This window comes from Gallus gallus, chromosome 1, assembly GCF_016699485.2.
Source record: "Gallus gallus isolate bGalGal1 chromosome 1, bGalGal1.mat.broiler.GRCg7b, whole genome shotgun sequence".
Classification (NCBI taxonomy): Eukaryota; Metazoa; Chordata; class Aves; order Galliformes; family Phasianidae; genus Gallus; species Gallus gallus.
The window spans coordinates 69799331-69821502 of record NC_052532.1 but is presented as its reverse complement, the minus strand read 5'-3'; the positions used below and the strand labels follow the sequence as shown (position 1 = coordinate 69821502).

The 22172-nt window shown below is 44.5% G+C and overlaps 1 protein-coding gene and 1 long non-coding RNA gene across 13 annotated transcripts in view; one reads left to right on the top strand and one right to left on the bottom strand.

Moving 5' to 3' along the window:
• Positions 1–22172, bottom strand: part of PRR5 (proline rich 5) — an 85990-nt gene that overhangs the window by 48210 nt on the left and 15608 nt on the right. For 8 of the 12 annotated variants that reach the window (XM_040697632.1, XM_040697648.1, XM_040697636.2 and 5 more), the window contains 2 exons: positions 15209–15345; positions 1513–1769 (listed from right to left, as the gene is read on the bottom strand). In XM_040697632.1, the coding sequence (XP_040553566.1) occupies positions 1513–1643 (131 nt within the window). In that variant the 5' untranslated portion in view covers positions 1644–1769; positions 15209–15345. 12 annotated transcript variants of the gene reach the window in all.
• Positions 2293–14685, top strand: LOC107054014. The gene is made up of 2 exons (XR_003071376.3): positions 2293–2391; positions 3299–14685. It is a non-coding gene; the product is annotated as an uncharacterized LOC107054014 (long non-coding RNA).

The following is a 22172-nucleotide window of genomic DNA, read 5'->3' as shown; positions in this document are numbered from 1 at the left end:
GTGTCCTGACTTCCTTGATCAGCAAGATCTCGCGCTCAGTAGTGCACAGAACACAGCAGCACAGGCAATTCGTTCATGCTAGCTCTTTGCTGGGGTGTGCTATTGCATCAGAAGTAAAGGGCCTTCCCTTCGTCCCCACAGCACAACCCGCTCACCATCTGCACCGCTCGTCACAGCTCCGGAGAGCTGCTAGTGCAGACACAGAGATGCTCGCTTGGTTTGCAGGGCAGCACCAGGTGTCTCAAGGCCCATGTCACCAAACCGTGGGGACAATGGCACAGCCACCTGTGCATGGGGAAAGGCAGCCCAAGGCTGGGCAGGGTTCACACAGAGTAGCGGCACGGCTGCTCACAGACACCTCTGCTCACACCAAGCAGCACCTCCCCTCCCTGCTGACTCCTCCCCGAGTACCACCACCATCAGGACACGGGAAGCATCTCTGCGACATTCAAACAGCACATTTCTCTGGGCAGGTACCCAGCCTCTTCTGTCACCAGTACAGTGTCAGCACTCACTGCACTGCTGGCAGCAGACAGCCAATTCATAATCCAGTTATGAACACACAGCGATGGGTGACAGGGATGGGAGATACGGTATTTTAAAACCTTATTACAATTGCTCAAAACCGAAATACCTTTAAAAATGTGTCTATAGTTCTCCAGTATTTTTCTTCCTGTGACCTCCAGACAATTATAAAACATGAGTGAAACTTTCCATGCAGTGACACAGTCCTCGGGGCTCAGAGACTTACACTCATCTGTAAGAGTGTCACTTCATTCTTCATTCATTGAATCTCCGTGCTCAGTGGCTCATTCACGATCAAATGTTTGCAAGTTTTTTTTTTTTACCAAACAGTAATAAAATTCAAACGTATGAGAACACAACCAGGGACTGTTTCTCCCTGCCCAAAATGCACGTGCGTAAACACACATGCAAAGAGAAACAAACACAAACAGCTTTCTGCACTGAAGTGAATAAACTGAGCATTTCAGCAGATCTGCATCAACCATCAGCAGCACGGTTATGTGGATAAAAACAACATATATACGAATTTTAACAATTATATATATATGTTATATATATATAATGTATATGTACAATTGCTTATATATACATGAATGTACATGTGTATATATATATATATGAATTCTAGGAATTGCATATATTAATTCTGAGTAAAATAAACCAAATCCACTTTGAATGAGAATATCCAGATGGACTCAAGGACCTCTACGCAGCCAGACCCTTTGCAAGGAGTCCTTGCCCATCACAACGGAGGGGCTGAGCCATCTGCAGGAAGCACCCCTTGCTATCAGTCTGCAGAGAAAGTCTAACAGCAAGGTGAATACAAGCTACTCTGGCCTTTCTCTGGAGCGCATACCCACAGAACGCACCAAGGCAGAGCCCAGCTACCTCTCACCCATACAGGGTGCCAGCAAGCCAGGCTGCCTGTGCCTTCTTGGCATAGCACGGGGCAGCCCGGGGACAGCAGTGCACGGTGCAGGAGCTTACCTGTTCCAGGTAGCGTTGGAGCAGGCCCGTCGCTGCTGGGTCCCCCGCTCATCCAAGGCTGCCTGCTCTCTCTTGCCCAGATCACTGAGGCTGGGCGAACTCATGAACTTCAACCTGCGAAGAGTCCTCATGGTCAAATGTGTGTTTGCGCGTGGCAGCTACAGATACACCATCCTGTTTACACACACACACGCGCAGCTGGAGCAGCAGCAGCAGCAATGCGAGCAGTTCCCTCCGTTTGCTGTTCAAAAAAGAAACTTAAAAAAAAAAGAAGAGAGAACCAGTCTCTACGGAGCACACCTCTGCCAGCAAGAAAACAAACCTTTAATCAGATCAACTCTGACGTCATGAACTGTGGTTAATAATTTCTCCAGTCCTTTTAAAAAACAAAAGCCGAGCTCCCGGCTGCGGCTTAGGCACTTTGAAGGGGCCCCTATAGCCCGCGGCCCCCGGCACAGGGCTGCTCCCACCCCAGAGCCAGGGCCCAGAGCCCTGGGGCGCTCCACCTGCCCCGGGACCTGCGCTCCCCTGGGGCCCAGCCCTGCCAGCACTGCTCAGCCCGCCTCTCTGCGTTCGTGATGGAAATGAAACTGGAGGGCAAGAGACACACACGCGCACACACACACAAGAAGAAAGAAAGAAAAAAAAAAAGTAAAAAAAAAAACAACACCCAAGCGACCAATACTGACGCACTGAGAGTTTATTGGAAAGTTTCATAACTGCCTGTGCCCTGCCATGTTACAACACCGCACTCATGCGCTCTCGCTGCCTCACTCAGACAGACATACGCACAGTACCACGGCACCAAGAGCAGTCACACACAGAACAGCTGCAGGATGGAAACTGGAAGTGTGGTTTTGCCCTTCTGAGGAGCTTTAGGTGAGTCTGACGCCTGGTCTTTCTGTCTCTGCGTAGAATAGGATAGCAGCTGCATGACTTGGGGCATAGCAAGCTCCTATAGAAGCCCCGGGTGCCTTATCTTCAAAGGAGAAATCTCTCGGAGCACAGCACTGGGGCTGAGGCTGTGCTGCTACAAGATCCCACCACGCTCAGTTCGCTGCCGCACTCTCCTGGTTCTGCTCTGTGCCCAGGAGAGCCTTGCTCCTCAGCAGGGAAGGAGTCAACAGGACCACGACAGCTCCCTCAGAAAGTAAGCAGGCTGCAATAGAGCGAGCTGCAGTGCGAAGACCACTCCTGCTGCTGCAGAGCGTCTGCTGAGAGCTGCGAGGGCTCCCTGCAGAGCAGCCTTGCAGAGAAGGGGGCTGCAGTACAGAAGGACTTACCTTCTCCCTTTCTATTTTCATCTGCGATAACTTACTGTCTAGCTCCAGAGTATAAGTGGATTTCTTTGTGCTCAAATAGTACCTCAAGGCTGATATTACAGGAGAACTGAGTTTTTTTTTTATCGTGAGATCTGCCCTCTCTGCATCAGTTATTGAAATATCTCAATAATAGCTAATTCCTTTCGCTACTCACCAAAACTCAGCTAAGCTTCTTGCATATCAGTATTTACCTCCCAAATGTATATTTGGTAGTACCTTTGTAGGAAGCAGTAGCTGAATTTTGTAGGAAAACAAAATCCTTTTTACCTTGCACTAATTTTAGTAGTAGTAGTCTTACCCACTGTTTGGGTCAGTGCTAATACTCATTGCCCTTTCCAACCCAAAACTCTGAGTACACAAACGAGCACTGCAGCAGACAGTGTGTAACATCGCACTTTGGAAGGGACCTACAGCTCCTAATCTGACTTATGGACAAAGGCACTGCTATTCTTGGTCCCTTCCAGATGTGTGAATCCCTCAGCCAAACAAAAAAACAATCTACTATGTACACAGCCGCCGAGGGAAACAAACGCAACAATATACTGCTGTATTGTGAGGAATGAGACACATCAGCCACCAAAAATAGACATGGCAGAACACTGCTTTGCTCACAGAGGATGAAGGGCACCCAATTTTTGCGGACAACACAGCCAGCGAGTGCAGGGGAGCATGACTCAGCCTGAGCTTCAGGTGAAGCTTCGGATAAAAGTGCACCTACGCCTTTAAGGGACACAACTAGTTAGACAAACCCGTGGCAATAGGATTCCATCTAATGTCATTTTCTACCTAGCTTGGTTGCTTTTGTGCTGCTCACGTGCTGTGAATTCGATAGGCCTTGCAAATGTTATTATCCTGAATTAAAACTCTGGAATTTTTTAACTCTTTGTTTCCTTGGCAATACTGAAGACCTCATGAACTGCACCTTAACGATGCCAGCATGCCAGAAGCTAAATAACAATATTTCATCTGCCTTTTTTCCGTCTTGAAATCCTCCACTTGCTAAATTGACCAAATCCAAGGAGCTGCTGTGCTGGATGTGCCAGCGGGCGCTGCAAAGAGCAGTGCTTGGTTTCCTCATAAAGCACCAAGTCCCAAGAGAAGAAAAATCACAGAATCATCACAGAATCACAGAATGGCCTGGGTTGAAAAGGACCACAATGACCATTGAGTTTCAACCCCCCTGCTATGTGCAGGGTCACCAACCACCAGACCAGGCTGCCCAGAGCCACATCCAGCCTGGCCTTGAATGCTTCCAGGGATGGGGCATCCACAGCCTCCTTGGGCAACCTGTTCCAGTGCGTCACCACCCTCTGAGTGAAAAACTTCCTCCTAGTATCTAACGTAAATGTCCCTTGTCTCAGTTTAAAACCATTTCCCCGTCCTATCAAAAAAAAATCATTTTCCCCCATCCTTAGCCAGTGCTAGACTCAGCACCTAGCAAGCACACAGCACACAGGAAAAGCAGCATTCCAGTTTCCTGAGACATTCCTGATGGAGGTAGCAGAGGGCAGGCTTGGTCTACGCTTCCTGCTCCTTCCTATGACTCCACCTGATCAAATGTTGACTTATGATAAAAATTAATCACTCCCAACAAGGGTTACCTCGCCCATAATTACAGAGCAGTACTTCACATTTACACTGTGCTGTACGTCCTGGCACATCCCTGATTTCTTACTCTGGAGTCAATCGTGAAGTTGTCCCAAACCAGCAACTGAGGGGATGAATGGCAGAGAGCGCTCAGTATTGGCCACCAAGAGGGCTGAGAGCCCTGACCAGGGTGGCTGGGAGGCAGAGGCTGGCAGGCAGGGGCCCTCCATGGGCTCGGTAACAAGCTTCTTAAACAGAACAACTTGGCTCAGCACACTTGTAGAGCCGAGGCTCGAAAGCACTATTCCATTAATTTGGTTAATCCCTGCGCACAGTACCCTGTGCTAATGCCATTTTACTTGCAAGAAGCCTGTGGCTCAAAGGTTAAGTGATTTAAACAAAGCCCCACAGCTACCTCAGTGCAGCAGGAAGACCCGGCGCCAGCACCTGCTCCCACCCTTCCCCCAACATCTCCCCATCAAACCAAGCCTGTCTCTACTCAGAGCTGCTTTCTTTCATATGGGGGCCCACATCCCACGGGTGACTGTGGTACATCCCTCAGCCTCCGCAGTGCCTGAGATGAAGTCAGGAATCCTGCAGGGCAACAGCACTGCTTGTCTGGCACTGCCCACTGCCTGCAGGCCTCAAACAGCACACAGGGACACCAATATACATTCTGTATGTATAATGACCCAGCGTAACTCTGTAGTTAATGCTGATGTGCCTGAAATGCCTGCACCAATCCTGTTGGGAGCTGGGGCTGAAAAACAGCACTGCTGCCCCTTGAAACTGTCAGCTAATGTTACTTAACATTATACCAGTCTTTACAGTACAATCTTGCTGGCTCCTTACAAGTTTCTTATGGACTGCGATGAGAAGGGAAAGAAAACAAGAAGTAATGTTCATGAGCAGGGACACTAGGAAATCCACAACATATGAAATCCTTAATAAAGCTGCCAATGCTGCGACCACTGTGGGTCAGCTGTTCTGCTGACAGGTTAGCACTGCAGAAGCAACGGTGCAAACAGTGGGGACATAATGAGGAAGAGAAACTACCATGTCAGCTTTATTCAGCACAGCCTTGGCATATAAAAAGCAACTGAATAAATACAAATTTTAACTGGAGGAAATATATATCTATCTCCCCTTCTCTTTTGGGGAGGAGAACAGAAATCCCTACAGAAATGCTGAACGGTGCATGCTCTGCAGGCACAGAACAAAGAGGAAAAGCGCACCTATGGCAGCAAGGAGTTAAAAAGCTCCCCATTGCAGTTTTTCATAAAGCACACCACCAAACTCGGGGCATGCCTAAGCACATGCCAAAGCTCAGGAATTAGTCTTTGGAAAAACCACCCTTCTTAAAGGCACAGCACAGAAGGGCAGAGGGAGATGAGGCTGTCAGGAAAAGCATGAAGAGTGGAAGGGAAAAGGAACCTTATGACTCATCAGTTCCTTTGCTACAATAGCCACATAAAGCTCCATTATCGTCAGAAAACAAAGAATAAAGAGAATAAAGAAAGTATAAAACCACATAGGATCTATTTACACCCTAATCCCTCCATCCCATTCATTTTGCAGCCCCTGGAGATAAACAAACTCTCAAGGGCAGTTTCTGCCTGGCATTTTTGAGACTGGTCATAGGACAGCCTCGGCTTTGCTGGCTGTTTCTTTTCCTTCTGCCCTCATCACAGCCAAGCGCTGATTTATAGGGCGCACCTGACCTTACTGGGCCCCCTACACCTCTAAAACACCTCCCATGCCCTCCTGAACTGCTGCAACCACCAGTGCCTCCCTTGAGAGTGCTGGCATTTCTGTTCTATCAGCTGCACAGGGGCACGCACACAAGAGGTTTCTTTGTATTTTACACTGTTAGAAAGAAGAAACGGTGGACGACAGTATCTCCTTCCTAAGCAAGGGAGAGAAGGAAGAACCTTCTTGGCTTCTGCTACAAAGGGGTGACTTGTCCCCCTTGCCACTTCTGCAGCAACATCTGCAAGCGTTGCTCATCCTACAGAACTTCAGATCCAACCTGCAGGCACTGCCTGCCTTGGAGATACGTCAGCTTACTCCAGCTAAGGACAACCATCACTACAAACTACAGCGGATCAGGGCCAACGTCCTAAGCATTCCCTTCACAGTTTGAGCAGCAAGAATGATCTCAGGAGACTTTTTTAGCAGAAACAGAGACCTGCATTGTGAACAAAGGACCATCTGAACTACAGCAAACATCCATGTCCTCCCACACATTGGTCCATGTCTGCTGAACATTTCTTAACCTGCTCACTGACTGTCCCTACCTTGTTCCCTTGTTCCCTTCCTGTTTCTCCATCGTCCTTTGTTGTCATGTTGTCATGCTTTCTTGGTTAGCTAACCCCTCAGGAAAAATTTTAATACAGACAGGAAGAAAAAAGGGAGACTGAAATGGTGCTACTAACACAATCCTTGCAAATGAGTCTTCAGCTGGCTCATGAATCTAGCAGTACTTAGATGAGCACCTTTGCTTAAAGCATCCACGAAATCCTTTCCCCTTTGACAGCAGAATTTTTCAGTTTACTAAGCACAGCAACACAATCAGTTCTTAAAATACAGAAGATAGCTACATCTTTTATCCTTGTCCTTCAGGAGACTGGAATTAGGAGACAACGGGAACGGAATAGGCTCACTACACCCTCTTCTAAAATATCAAGCTTCCCATAAGCAGGCAGTTCCTCCAGTCATATTATTCCAAATTCCATCTCATATTATTCCAAATTGTCTCCATGTAAGTTTGGGGAACTAAAGGTAACATTGCGAAGCAAAGGAGCACAATGGTATGCTCTCAGTTACAGGCCCTGTGCCCGTATGGCATTCCATTCACATCCCCTCCAGGTATGAGGTGGGCTTCCAAACAGCAGACGTGCCCATGCCAGGTTTCACTGTCGCCCACTCACCAAATTCACAACTCACTGCAAACAGCATACATCATACAAACAATACAAACTCCAAGGCAAGCACACAACTTGACCATTAAATGCAGTCAGCCTTGTAATTGTGATTTAGAAACCGAGGTCTTCAGAGTTCTGATCAATAAGCAAATCAAGTGTTTAAAATACTTTGTGATTTTATTACAAGATCATGACATAGTCAAAAATTAATCTTACAAAGTAACTGAGCTCATAATGCACATGACATTTTTTCTTCCTGAGCTCTATGTGAATTCTTTCCTAAATTGCTTATCTTGCATAATTTTAATTGGATCCCAGAACGCCATGACCTTGATCCAGCAGCTACAGTATCTCAGTGCTGTCATCTACAGTTATATATGGTACAGTACCTTCCAAATCTGTGAACCCTGGGAGATCAGAACTGTGTGCTGTGCAGGGCTATTTTTCTTATACCCAAACATTTTCTTATTCAAGGTCTTCCAAGAGGGCTCTGATTGCCTTGGAAGGTCACCAAGATAAAGATCCCACTCCGGTAACTAGATGAGTCCCTCATAAACTGCACTGCTGGCCAGCAAGCAGTTACAAGTGATACCCTGGCTTCACTATTAGCGTATGAGAATGTAAGCATGGCTGGAAACACGAAGCATGCCTTGAGATTACTGCCACCTCCTGTGCATAAGTCAGGAAGGTCACTCCAGCACTGAGCAATGCAAGAGACAACACTGCAAATTCAGAGGATCTCTGACTCCAGTGGTACTGTGTAGCTGTTACTTTAATGGTACTGTAGCTCTCAGGAACAAAACTCACAGCCTTGTAAAAGTCACAAAAGCCTAGCCTTCAGTACAAAGGATTCTTACAGAAAACTGATCTTTCTCCCTTGAGATCACAAGAATATATTTTTTAAATGAAAATCTGCCAGTTTTTCGAGATAGCAGAAAATTGTAACATTTGGATGTATATTGGGTACTAAACTTTGTACTGTTTAGTGTGGTAGAGCTTTCATGAGGAACTTAAAAATAGTGACCTTGTGCCTTCTTTTCATATACACACGCTGAAACAGTCCCTGCAGACTGAGATACTTGGCCATGGAAACAGCAAGGATACAAAAGGCCTTCATCACACAAATGCCTGAGCCATCAGGCTTGCTGCTATAGGGCCAACAGCTTGGAAGCCCACACAGACTGAGATCCCAACTCCTAAGCAGAAAGCTGGAAGTACTTATTTCCAGCACTGCTCACAGACACTTTGCCAGATAGCTGGGATCCCAGTTCTGAAAGTCCTGGGACACACTCCTAGGATGCACAGCTCCTTCATGCAGAAAATCCTAGGCCAAGTGGTCCTGGGCTTGCAGCCAGCAGTTGCTTCAGTCTGTTCCTGTGAAAAATGCTTCATTTTGGGAACCTCAATGGAAAGAAGGATAAACTGAAGACCTCTCATGATTGGAGCTGTGGCCAGCTCCACAGTCCAACCTGCGTCTCAGTTCCTTTTAAGATATTTTGGTCTTTGGAAATAGTCAGGCACCAAATGCCACCAAGCTGACATTTTCAAGGCGAGAATCATCAGTTGCAGAGGGGAAGACTAGAGGAGGATGCACAGAGCTTTGCCTCACTGAGAAACTGCAGCCTCAGCCCACCTTTACTCTTACGAAACAACAAGCTCTCTTATGTTAGCCCAAGGCCACAAAGCTGCCTGCCAGGCTTCAGCCTGACAACACCTGAAGACCCAAAGTCTCCTCAGCAGTGCATCCCCAAGCACCACAATCCTGTGGGCCCAGATGCAGGTGTCTAAAACTACAGGCCAGTGCCCTCTGCCAGGCAGCAGCACGCTGTGCAGGATAGGCAGCACTACAAAATGGCAGCCAGGGCCCCGGCCCACCATGACCCTCACAGCAAGGCTGGCTGTGCAGCCCACTGGGAAGCAGCGTGTGGCTTCCTGACTGAATGTCACCCCTTGATCATGTTTACTGTTGACCACAGGCAACTAACGCTTTGCCGGGCTCCTGGAAAGGGGTATCAAGGCAAAAGCAAAGCAGCTGGGGTGGCAGCTGTGCTCACTGCTTCCATACGTCACTCCATTTTTGGTGGGCACAGAAATTCCAGGCCCCTCTCCAATGAACACCACCTTCACTACATCTTGCTTTTGCTCTATTCCCTGCATCTCAGCAATGAACTTGGAGGGCAGAATACTGTGATGCTTTTTTAAGTACTGCTTTTCTTGTTCCGGCCCACTCACCATCAGGGCAACAGTCTTTGACCTGCCAGGAAGCCTCAACAGTGGCCACACAGGCTCCTCAATCATCTTCACCAAATCCTCCAGAGAAAGCTCTGGCAGCTCTGCCTGCACAAAGGCTTCAGGAGCAAGCTCGCTGTCAGCAAGCCTTCAATTTTTCCTCTTCATCTGGTTTCTGCCACAACACACATCCATAAAGGTTTAGTCCCTGCTGTGGTAGTTTGGTGCTTGCAAACTGTAGGACACCAGACAGAAGATAAATGAAGGCAACCTTTCCCTTCTGCCTTTTCTTTTCATTCTGAAACTCACAAAGGTCAGATTTGGATTTAATTTTGTCCTGCGCAATGTTTTGGCTTGGTTCGTATTTATTCCAAGTGAGTTCACCCATTTCTTCTGTAGAAATAAAAGGTCATGAAACCACTGAGTTCTCTCCCTTCTAAAGGGGGCACTCCCTCCTAGCGAGCAAATTACCAGTGAAACCAAGGAAAAAAAAATTAAGCAAAAAATGTGTTTTGTTCCCACTGGGCAGGTGGAACTGCAATCACAGCTGAGTGTAATTAGGAAATGTGTAAGGATGCACTTCAGATGCCACTACTTTGCATCAGTTTTTAAGCAGTCTGTTTAATTTGATTGATGAACTCAAGGTAAGAAAAAAAAACTTTTAATTTTTTTTTGCTTATTTATTGAAAAAACCACCAACGTTGTCCTTCTTTCTGCAGTATTTATTTGTCTATGCAGCAATAGGAACCACCCAGTTTTGGAGAGTGGAACCAGTTTTGGAGAGGACAGAAAAGGGAGGGTTGGATCACTTCATACATAAAATCAATCCATATTAGCCCTCAGCTGATATGCAGGTTAAGAACTAACACATAGGTTAAGAAGGAGATGCACGCATGCATATATGTGTGTGTGTTACGTGTTACCTTTATTGGTCGTTTACAGATCAGCTTCATTTTTTTTTTCAGTTGAATAATTGGAGGAATGAGAGCATCCAGAATCGAACTTTTAGTTCTGGCTGACATAAATAGCTTTTCAAAGCCAGGTTTTTGGTTCATTGACTTCACTTGAGTTTTCTTGCTTTGTTTAGTACAAGAATTTACCATGTCATTTGAAATGTAAACATATCTAAACTTATTCTGCTGGAATAAAACAGAGTTATTCTGTGTTCATTTACTGTAATACGCTGCTTCCTTTCCATGCTTTCAACACAAAATCATCTTGGTTCAAATGTTTTAAAGAATTTTTGGAAAGGCAAAATGCCTTCCAATGCTGCTTTAAGAACTCAGTAGTAATGAAAAAAAAAGTACAGGGTTCTAAATATCTTAAGGATGAATCCTTAATGCTGTGTAAATGTCTTACTCTGTGAAAACATGACAAGTACCCACTTGCATTTATCTACATAATTCCACTATTTTATTAAGAACTGATATCTCGTCAAAGTCAAATGCTGAAACAGTTAAAGTCCCAACTCAGCTCAAAACCAACAAATTTCTAAAGAAATAAAATTAAAAAAAGTATTTGCAAGCTGAAATCATTATTTTTGTGACTGATTTTGACAATCCTCATTTTTTATCTTTTGGAATATTAATCAAACCTCAGTGAGGTGACCTGTCCTCTACTGAAGTAGTCTGAGTTGCATTTGTGTGGGTTTGGGGGAAAAAAAGAAGGAATGAAAGTTACTATTTTTTTCTCTCTATACTTAAATCAGAACTAAAGGTAATAAATGTAAGATTTCAGCTGTTACATAGATGATGCTTTTATTTTAGATACAGTTAGACAGGTACATCAGTAGATTGAATATCTGTGCATTTATCTGCACTTTACCACTGTTTTTTACTGAGATGGTAAATAAAGAAAAGAAAGAAAGCTGGGAATAACATTTGAGATCATTTCTTCCTTGTAAGCTTTCCACAGGAGCTCTGGAAAAGAGATGGGACACTCAGGGCTGCAGTGACAGCAGCATAGTAGCCTGGAGGTCACAACTGCAAGGTGCAACTAAAAAGCTCTCTGATAAGGGTGAATTACTGCTGCTTGGCCTTTGCAATTATTAAGCTCATTCAACATTAGCTAGTAGCAAATGAGGTAACATTGGGAGTGAGATGTGTACATCTCAGCAGAGAAACGTAGACTGCATAGATAACTGGCCGTATCTATGATGCATGTCAACACATCCTATCAAGCTAGTTGAAACTACTGAGGATGTTCTGGAAGTGCCTGTTCTCTACGCTGGCTCCAAAGAGAAGGTAGCGTGAATCATTCAGGTACAGATATGGTATTCCAAGCTGTAAATATATAAAATCAGAGGAGATGAATTTCACTCCCAGTATCCTACTGCCTGATTGATTATGAAACAAGTGTAAATAATTTGGCACCCATCTAATGAATGCTTCACTTCCTCGAGTACATGCTCCAGCCTTGGATGAAGAGACCTTTGGGAGCTATCTTGTGTTTACAGGCTCAGTTGGTGTTTCAAAAAGGGAGATATTAAATTAGGAGTGTTTCCAGGAGGGTCTGCTGTTGGGATTGATCAAAGGCATCACAAGACATAGAGAAAAAGGTCAAGTAAATAAGCCTTCTTGGGACAGACTGGACAGAGAGGACAGCCAGTTGTGCTAATAAAGAGCATCTTCTGGAGAGGGAATCAGCTGAGATTTTTAGGGAAGAGCTAAGCTGAGCATAACTCCTGCTTGAGGAGTGGACAAGAATCAAACAATAAGTGAAGATAATGTCAGATTCTCCTCTTTTTATTGAAAGAAAAGGGAAAATAAGGGCGCAAACAAAGCTACAACTTTACTAGGAACTTCTCATTATACTAATTGGGAAAGGACTGTTTTCTCTGTCCTTCTAAGCACAGCAAATACATCACCTTGCTGTTTCTGATCAGGCCTGTCACGTCAAGACTTCTGCACGTGCTGGATTTGAAGCATGGGATACTTCCATTGACTCCTATGAGACTGTACACATCCAGGAAGTTAAATGAATGCACAAACATTTACAATGGCTGCGGCCTGCAGATGTAAACTAATGGGGTCCTGAAACGTTACATATGTGCTTCCTATGGTCTCTGCAACAACAGACCCAGAATCCTAAGACATTTAAATTATACCACAAGTGAGAGTAAATAATAAATACAGCTGTGAAAATACGCACGCTGTTGAAATATCAAATTGGAATACAATGCTACACTTAAAGCCATATGCATCACTTAAAGTCTAGTACACTGCCAGCAAGTGAGAAGTTATGGCTTTTGCAGTGAAAAATAGTAAGTGGTTATAAAATACTGGGTTTGCAGTAGACAGGCACTGTTTTTTCATGGAGCACTGGCACTTCAGTTAGCAAACATTCTCTCAGGGTGCTGGTGAGTTGCCCGAGGCACTATGTCTACTATTGCCTTGCATGGTGGGAACTCCAATCAACCTGTCCATCACAGGAAGGTTACAGATTACACAGTGTTTTATAAACAGTTTACAGCAGAACAAAATGCAAATGCTCTACTATAAACAGAAGCCACACGCATGTCCAATTGTTTGTTCTGAAATGCAGATATTTACAACAGCACAAGAAAAAGAAGTTTAACAATGAACAAATCAAACATGGAGTGTTTGCTGCAGCTTTTAAAAATATGTCAGTAAAGCATGAGGTCAGTGTTTAGTTCTGCTTGCAATGACTGAATCCTCCTAGCAGCAATATCTGGAGATGTTTATGGGAAAACTCGTGTTTAATAACAGATCAGCTGGTAAATTACTAACTTAGTACACAGCAGAAGTGGGTACTTGTTTTTTAGAAGGCTGTGAAGTGCTGAAGCAGAAATTTCCTAAGCACACTTGAAATAACGTGGGCATAGGTTATGACCAAGTGATACCCTGATACTTCTCTTAGCTTTTCCATAGGAATTCAGAGTAATATCCATACCCACACTTTTCATGGCCTGGGATCCATCACAGCTGCCAGGTTGCTCTCTCTGCTATTTGCGCCCCTAACTTTCTTCTTAAGGAATAGGTAAAAACACCCTGGAAATCCTTGGAAAACAGGTGCAACATGAGGGAAAATGATTTATCTCCCTTTTATGATAGAATCATAGAATCATAGAATGGCCTGGGTTGAAAAGGACCACAATGATCATCTGGTTTCAACCCCCCCGCTATGTGCAGGGTCACTAACCACTAACCAGGCTGCCCAGAGCCACATCCAGCCTGGCCTTGAATGCCTTACCATCTGTGTCCAGTTTACAGATGAAGCTAAATTCTGTTGTGGGGTACACTGACTATGGCACAAGTTCCCAGCAGAGGTGCAGGACACATCATAACTATGCTAACCTGGTAGCCTGGAATAAGACAAGGTAACCACTATAGAAAAATCCAGCTACCACTGTAATGGAGTAGCATGGAGTAGGCATTCCCACTGTTTAGGGCTTGATACAAATTCAGAAGAAAGCGTGCATTAGTGACCAGTAAATCAAAATTGAAGTTTTAAAGAGCAAACCCTTTACAAAAGACTTCTTTGCTTAAAAATCACAGAAAAGGGGAAAAAAAAACAAACAACAAAAACCTGAAGTAATGGTAGTTTAACTCCTGCAGCTCAGTGATAAACTAAATAATTATCTGAGAGGAAATGGGTCTCTAAATACGATCAGAAAGAAAACTTCTTTGCAGGAAGACACTGGTGATTGCTTTCCAAAAGAATTTAAAAGTTGCTTTTAAAAAATAAAAGCTACCATATGTGATGGTAATATCAAAGAAAAACAGAACAACCTCAAGGGCAGATTAAGAACATTTACTTTTCTTTCACATAAATACACACATACACACACACTCCCATACACGCTCTCCATTAATGACTGATGTTTACTGACAGTTATCTCAAGAAATCTGTAAAATGTCTCCCTTCCTATCTAAAAACTCTGACCCTCAAATGCAAACCCAATTCTAGCACTGATCATTAAGGACTCTGAGATGGCCGTGCCCAAGCACCTCTGCAGAAACAGCTGCAGCTGTTTAAGATACTACTACTACTCAACTGCTTGGTGCTGCTTCTCACCCCACCCACACATACATATATATATATATACACATCAATCATATATATAGGTCATTTGGGAATTCCTCATAGGCTTCAGTGCACAGGCAGCTGGGGCAGTGTAATCTGTTTCTGCAATGGTTGTCTGACTGTGCTCTTGCTGAGCAGGATCTGACTCATTCAGCTCAAGGTTGCCGCGGCGGGAAACACCGGAGCTTTTGCACCACCCGTGCTGACTCTCTACCTCAAGGCTTTTTTCCCAATGAGTTATTTAGAGGCTCCTCTCAGAGAGCAGAAATTCAAGCAATTTTCTATACTTCTTGCTGATTGGTCTTATTCAGCTGTAAGCAGATTCACAACAGAAGGTTCAGGCAGACCATTTTTTAAGCTGCACTAAAGCTAGATGGATAGACTGAGACAAGCTGATGTTAAAAGTCACAGAGAATTGCATCGTCAAACATTGATCTGAATAACAACGAAGCACAGTAGGATCTGCATGACATATTGGAAGGAAGATGCTATGCTAGCTCTACTCTGTCCAACAAAAGGAACTCTCTAGGTGCCCCAAACTAGAAACATTTTCCCACTGCAGATAGTATTGCAGGAGCTTTTGCTTACCTGCTGAAGGGAGAAGAAAGCAGGACTGAATAACCGATAGCCAAGACTCTGTAGCAGGCTTCCAAGAATCACATGAGAGCTCTTGACAGGTGATACAATTTGGTTAAAAAATTCATCCCGTTGTAAAAAAGGCAGCTCTGCAACAAAGAGATGAACAAAAAGTAGCATTGCACATACTGTTATTCTAGGAATTGTTTCCCCCTTGTGCCCTAATAACCTCCCACACAACACACGCAGAAGTGAAACAACTGCAATACTCAGTGCTGTTACACACATCATCACTGATATAAGCAAACATTTCTTTAACTTTCCCTTCCCCATTTTGTTTTCGTTAAGAGGGAACCAACTCATTGACACCAGTGCTAAGAGCTGTGCTCATCACCGGACAAGCCAGTTTCCATTAGCGCTCACACTGCAGGCAGTTCTGTGTCCCGAAACAAAAGAAAGGTCTGAAATAAGCTTCATGCTCTGCAATGATCACCTTTGGAGAGAAGCTATCCTGTAAGACCTGGAAAAGTCTTAAATGCCTCATTTAAAAATAATGGAATTCTTGCTTTATGGCTTCAAGTAATGGTTGTCATGTCACTGCCTGTCCACAGCTGGTATCAAAGTGCCTCTCTGAGATGTCTACAAACACAATAAGCAACCCAAGAGTGGATATCTTCCTGCAGCACAGAATTTATTCTTATGCGACTTCTATCCCAACAAAACCACCTTCATACACGCAGACACAGCACACACACGCATACACATTCTGAGGTTGGTTCTTCAGCACCCTGTACGTGGCAGTCACTCTACCACACTGCTAAGTGTAACTAGCCATAACGTACAGAATTCCTTCTCAACTCACTTAATCCTGGGTACAAAACACTCCAGCTTTAGTTTTCTAGCATCGCATACACACGTTGTAAGTAACTTCTATGTTTAAAACAGTTGTACTTTTTACTAGGATTAATCTATTGTGCCTTCAAGAGAACTAAATAATCGCAGAATCATAGAATAGCCTGGGTTGAAAAGGACCTCATAGATCATAGAGTTTCAACCCCCCTGCTACGTGCAGGGTCACCAGCCACCAGACCAGGCTGCCCAGAGCCACATCCAGCCTGGCCCTGAATGCCTGCAGGGATGGGGCATCCACAGCCTCCTTGGGCAATCTGTTCCAGTGTGTCACCACCCCCTGGGTGAAAAACTTCCTCCTAATATCTAACCTAAACCTCCCCTGTCTCAGTTTAAAACCATTTTCCCTTGTCTTATCATTGTCCACCCATCCTTAATCCTTAGTCACTGTATACTCCTGCCTTCTGTCTGCTCTAGGGGTGTGCTTCATTCTTTTACCACTTGTTTAGTCCAAGCCTGAGGAATTAGCTTGAATACCTGTGTACGAAGCCAGGGGTTTTACACTGCAATATGTTAAGTGTGTTAAGGAGTGCACGCTTAAGCAGCGTGGTACTCAGTTTGCAGAATGGGAGAACATTGGGAGCTTGTAGGCTACACAGCCAGGAAGTGGCATTCTGAGTATGCGGGGACAAGGTAGAGAAACCAACCTTTTCAGCAACACTCATACATCTGAAAGATGACAAATGAACATATTTCATGTGAAATATTTCAAGTAAATGCTTAAAAAAGGTAAGAGCACCATACACTGCTCATGAACATCCTATGCCAACAAAAACCCCCGCAGACATAGACAGGTGTTGTCCAAATACATGAAAATCTGCTGTAAGCAAAGGAAGCTGTACTAGGGCAGAATTTTCTTGGTATGGCTGGCTTTGTACTAGGAGCACCTGCCAAAGCTGCCAGAGTGGTCAGGACACAGAGGTCATCCAAAGCCATAAACAGCTCAGCTCTGCTGAAAGTGGATATCATCAAAGCACCTATCTAAAATAACAGGTGTTGCCATGAATTCTGGCTTTATTTCCACCCTGCTTAAAAGCCAAATTGAAAAAAAAAAAGATTCTTTATCTCCTTTCTGATTTAAAGTATATGAGAATTTCCGCTGAGATTGGACAGAAAGTGCAATAAGAGCTATTTGGCCCGCAGATGAGATGCTTATGGGTATGAAAATACTGTTGTGCACGGAGCTTCTGCTTTGGCACTTCAGTGCCAGCAAATAAGAACATCTTCCACTTTGCCTATAACCTGTGGTAATTGGATTAGCTGGAATAACAAACCAAAACCATTAAAGCAGGCACTTCCCAGAGGTGAGTTTTAGAATCATTTTTGTTTTCTAAGGCACAGCACCACTTACAGACCCCCAAGCCTTGCTACAGGGAAAGCAGCAATAAAAATCCCTGAGGGCAGCCGCTGTGGATGACCCTAAACACTTCTGCAGACACAGCCATCACTTAGCAGCTTTAGGGCCTGAGATCTCCCAGTCAGCACGGAAGGAAACATGAGCCCAGAGGAGTGCAGATCCCAGAGGACACTCACAGGTGCAATACAAACATGGACTAATATAAGTGCCTTCCTTATCTATATGGCTAGCTTATTTGTGAGTGTGGGTGAAACTCATTCTTTTCCAACAACAGGGACTTGTTCAGCCAAGGGAATGCCGGCTTCTACTCAGGACTGACAACAGGGGCTGCAGTAAATCCCTACATCAGTTGAGCTGACACGGCTGCCCAGTGATGTCCCTGCATAGCCAGCTGCAGTCAGAGGAATCAGTCACGGACCAATCTGTGGTATTACTGTGCACGTCATTCAACCAAGCTATGAGTGACTGTCAAATAACCCCCAACATTTCAGTAACTGCAGCATGGAAGGTGCAAGCCAAGAACCAACATGCTAGATGGAAACAGTGATTGTAACTAAACTATAGACAGCTGGGCACGATCGAGGTCTGCTGCCTGAAAACCCACAGTGGCAGCATTACAGGCCTTCTCCTGCTGGAAAACATTCTGACCACACTGACCAGGAGGAACATTGGTGTCTGGAAGGGCAAAGGCTGGGGCACTGCTTCAGTTGTGTAAGCTCAGCTAAATCAACCAGAAGTGTGGAAAGAAGTGCATGGAATGAAGCAAGAAGGCACTGAGAGAAAAACACAGTTCATACTCTCTACTTTATACATGTGTGGGTGGTGGATAAGTAGCATTTCAGTCTATGAAGCAAGTGGCATTTGTGCTCTCGACATTCCCCTCCCTGGCTATTTAATAAACCAGTGTACAGCTGGTCCCAAGCATCAAAACTGCATGGTTCAACATATGCTATAGCTGCTACCCAGGCACCCTCATTCACTGTTTTCTTCAGACTAATGCAGGATTTGTAGGTAAAATGTATTTCTTTTTGCCAGAGACAAAAGATATCTGTATTTCCTCTCCACTTTATTTCAAGATTAATTTTTTAAAGGGGAAAAATTGTCACTTTAATTGAGCTAGAATTCAAGCCACAGATTCAAACTATAACAGAAGGATGAATTATGATGAATTCTGGCTACAGAAATCAACAGGAAAAGCCTTGTTGACTTTCCCTGGGGCAATGCTGTACCCCAGACAAATAATGATTGTTTTTAATACTGACTTCTTGTAGCTGAAATCTTTTTGCTGACCATCTGTTTCTGTTCCATGTACCTCTCTGAGTTTTCTGCTGCAGTAGTGACAATCTGCTTGTGCATCTCCGAGGACATAAACTTACGAAGACAGAAACCCAAAAGGAATAACTTCTCCTCAAAACCCTTGGTGTTACCCTTACAAGAAGTTGGAGGAAAAGCCGTAGAAAGCTCTGCACCAAGATGTGCCAAATTTTATTCTGTGGAGACAAAGAAAAAGCTAGAACGTGTACCAAGAACAAGAACAAAATTTAAGGGGCTATTAATAGAATTAACCAAGTCCAAAAACACCAAAAGATGTCCTCTCCTTCGTTAGATTACAACTTCCTCCATCCTCAAAACTCCTATTTAAAACCTCTTTCATTCTTTGTTTGCCACCCGTTAAATCTTAAGCACAAAGAGTAGCTGACAGCACAGGCCAAAGTGGTGCTTTCATGGGGCTCTGCCTGTTACAAACGGGACCGATTCCACAGGAAGAGAGCCAGACTGCTGAAATTGAGCTGTGCAGTAAATCCCCTGATTTGTTACCCAATAATGCAAATGTTTCATCGATGTTACTTAAGCAAAACCATTTCATAAGCCAAGTTGCAAATGCAGCTGCACCACTGCCAGTGTTCTCACGCTGCCAGCAGGCTGTGAGTTGCATCACAGAGGTAAAACAGCATCACATTTGTGAAGAGGTGACTGCCACATGACAAAACAGGCCAAAAAAAACCCAACCCGACAGCAGTGCACCTCAAGACCATAAATGTCTTTGCAGACCGCCATTTCCAAACCCTTCCGTACTGTTCTGGTTTTGCTTTTAATGACTGCGATAGCAAAAATACTTAACAATGTCTACAGAAAAAAATTGGAAAATCCTATTCATGTGAATCATAGAATGGCCTGGGTTGAAAAGGACCACAATAATCATTGAGTTTCAACTCCCCTGCTATGTGCAGGGTCGCCAACCACCAGACCAGGCTGCCCAGAGCCACATCCAGCCTGGCCTTGGATGCCTTCGGGGATGGGGCATCCACAACCTCCTACCTACTAGAATCATTTCTATGTGTGTTCATATTTCATGTATTACTGCTTAGGTTTTACCAGTAGCCCATTTATAGAACTCCCATCAGAAAGTCTGCATCCCACCATGGTTCTAATACAAAAAATAAGCTTCAGGTAGCTCAGGCTGGAGTTCTTGTGTGGAGAACCACATAGCTAAACACTGTGAGCTCCCTTCAGCTTTCTTAGGTGAAACAGAAACACCTTTCCTCTGCTTCCATCAAAGCATTCAAAGTCACGAACTTCTGATACAGCATTTAAATGGTTTTACTGGGAAATGATGTAGTTGAGTGTAAACAAGAGAATATTCGGGAAGGATTTCACTTGAGCCCCCACTGGGTGTCCTTTGCTGGCTCAGTCACTTAGGGCAATCTCACGGATTGAGATAATAATAAATTGATAAATGCCTCATTTACCCCTTTGTCTGAAAACTGAGCCAATTCAGGCGAGGTCCAACATTCCCCTCAGAGAAGCGAGGCACTCTGCTTCAGCTGCATCTGCTTTTTAGTAAAGCATTCTTTATTCACTTCCATCCTCATTCCTAAACACTGTGGTGAGGTGGAAGAGCAAAAGGAGGACATTTTCCTTTCCCTCAGCTATTCATAAGCCATTCTACCCACAGCCCACCTCACCCTGGCACCCCTGCAAGCCCCATGCTCAGCCTCCAGCTGCAGAGGTGCCAGAGCACATAGCAGCTGCTCCTGAAGCACATGTGAAAAACATCCGCAGCAAAAAGCAGCTTCCAATGAGAACAACAGCAGGCCTCTATGGAGGGATTAAGAGACTGATGGATCCCACACAACTGAGAGTCATGAGCAGCTAAGAGGAACAAATCACTGCCTTCTCATCCAACTCATGGCTTCTGGCAATGAGCAGGCTTTGGAAGAAGCAAAAGGAGAGGCAGAGAGAGGCATCTGACAGCAGAACGGAGCCAAAAGTCATTTTCAATGCAGTAATAATATTGAATCTGCATGGAAAAAAAGGAATGACAAGGTCATGACCTGTGATCGCCCTTGACAACTTTATTTCTCTCTTTTCACAGATCTGTAGGCTCTGCTGAGCATGCTCTAATGTCTATAGACATTAACATGAACTTCTCACGTCGTATCACTGGGATTCTGGCTCATAACTTTTTTGAACTGGGCAAAAAAAAAAAAAAAACAAACCATGTGAAATCTCACAGTTCCTCATCTCCAGGATCACTCTGCTGGAAAAAGAGTCCTGTCTTTGCATGGGTAGTACCCCACAGTCATGCATACTCACTCTACGTGCATTAAAATTGTTTTCCATCTGGAAAGAGAAGTTTAAGAAATTACAACACTATCACCCCTTCCCCTCCTCTACCAAAGCAGGGATTGCAGAGGGGACATGTCATGTGGGTCTTTCAGTGCAAAGCCCTACAGTTGCAGGTCTGCTGCCAAGGAAGGTGAGGCTCCGGTGAAGCTGCCAGATGCAATAGGGAGATGCTTTCTGCTCTACCAGCCTTGCTGATTTTGAAGAAGGGTAGCAAATAGCTGAAGGCAGTGATTTAAATTTCCTCTGATGTTTCCACTATATGATCAGTAGACTTCTACCAACACACAACAAGCAGCTGCTTAGTCAAAAGCTTCTTGAGCAAAACCCATACGAGGAGAGCAGGGCTCTGCAGTCTACACCTACTGCTGCTCTCAGAGTGCACACCTGGGACCCCAGAAAGCCTTGGAGAATAGATGGAGACACCGATACAAGTTTTTGACTAGTGAGGACAATATGCCTGGATAGCAGGGAGTAAAATAGCAACAGGAGGAAACAGACTGGATCTCAGATGGCTTTATCCTTCCTCCTGAAACTAGCCAGAGGCTGGATGTGCTGCAGCTGTGTCAGGACAGGGTGCAATATAGAGGGAAGGACTTTGTGGGAAATAAAATGTCATCAAAAAGAAAACAGAAACAGAAGTACAATTACAGGACCATCATAAAATTTGCCTAGATTCAAATCAGTCATGATTTTGTGCCATCAACAACTTAAAGCCCTACAGTGCAAATATAAGGGAGCTGTAATGTTCCCCCAGCACCATCTCTTCGGACAGTTTGGGAAGAGGCACACAGAGCCCCTAAAAAACATAACATTTTTCAGTAATGATTTCAGTGTGGAGATGATACTCCTGGGGATTAACGACTGCCTGAGAGGTGCTCAGGCTCAGGAAGGGACACTTGCCAGTGGCTGATTTGTGGAAAAGCTCTATGATCATTAGTAACACCACGTGAGGAAAACCAGAAACGGTGTTGTGCTGGATTTTAACTGTTCTACATCGGGTACACAAGGTACTTTTTATTGCCACCAACAGACACTGGGTCAGGAGTCAGGCTTTTCTGAGACCTCCCTGAAGAGTGTGTG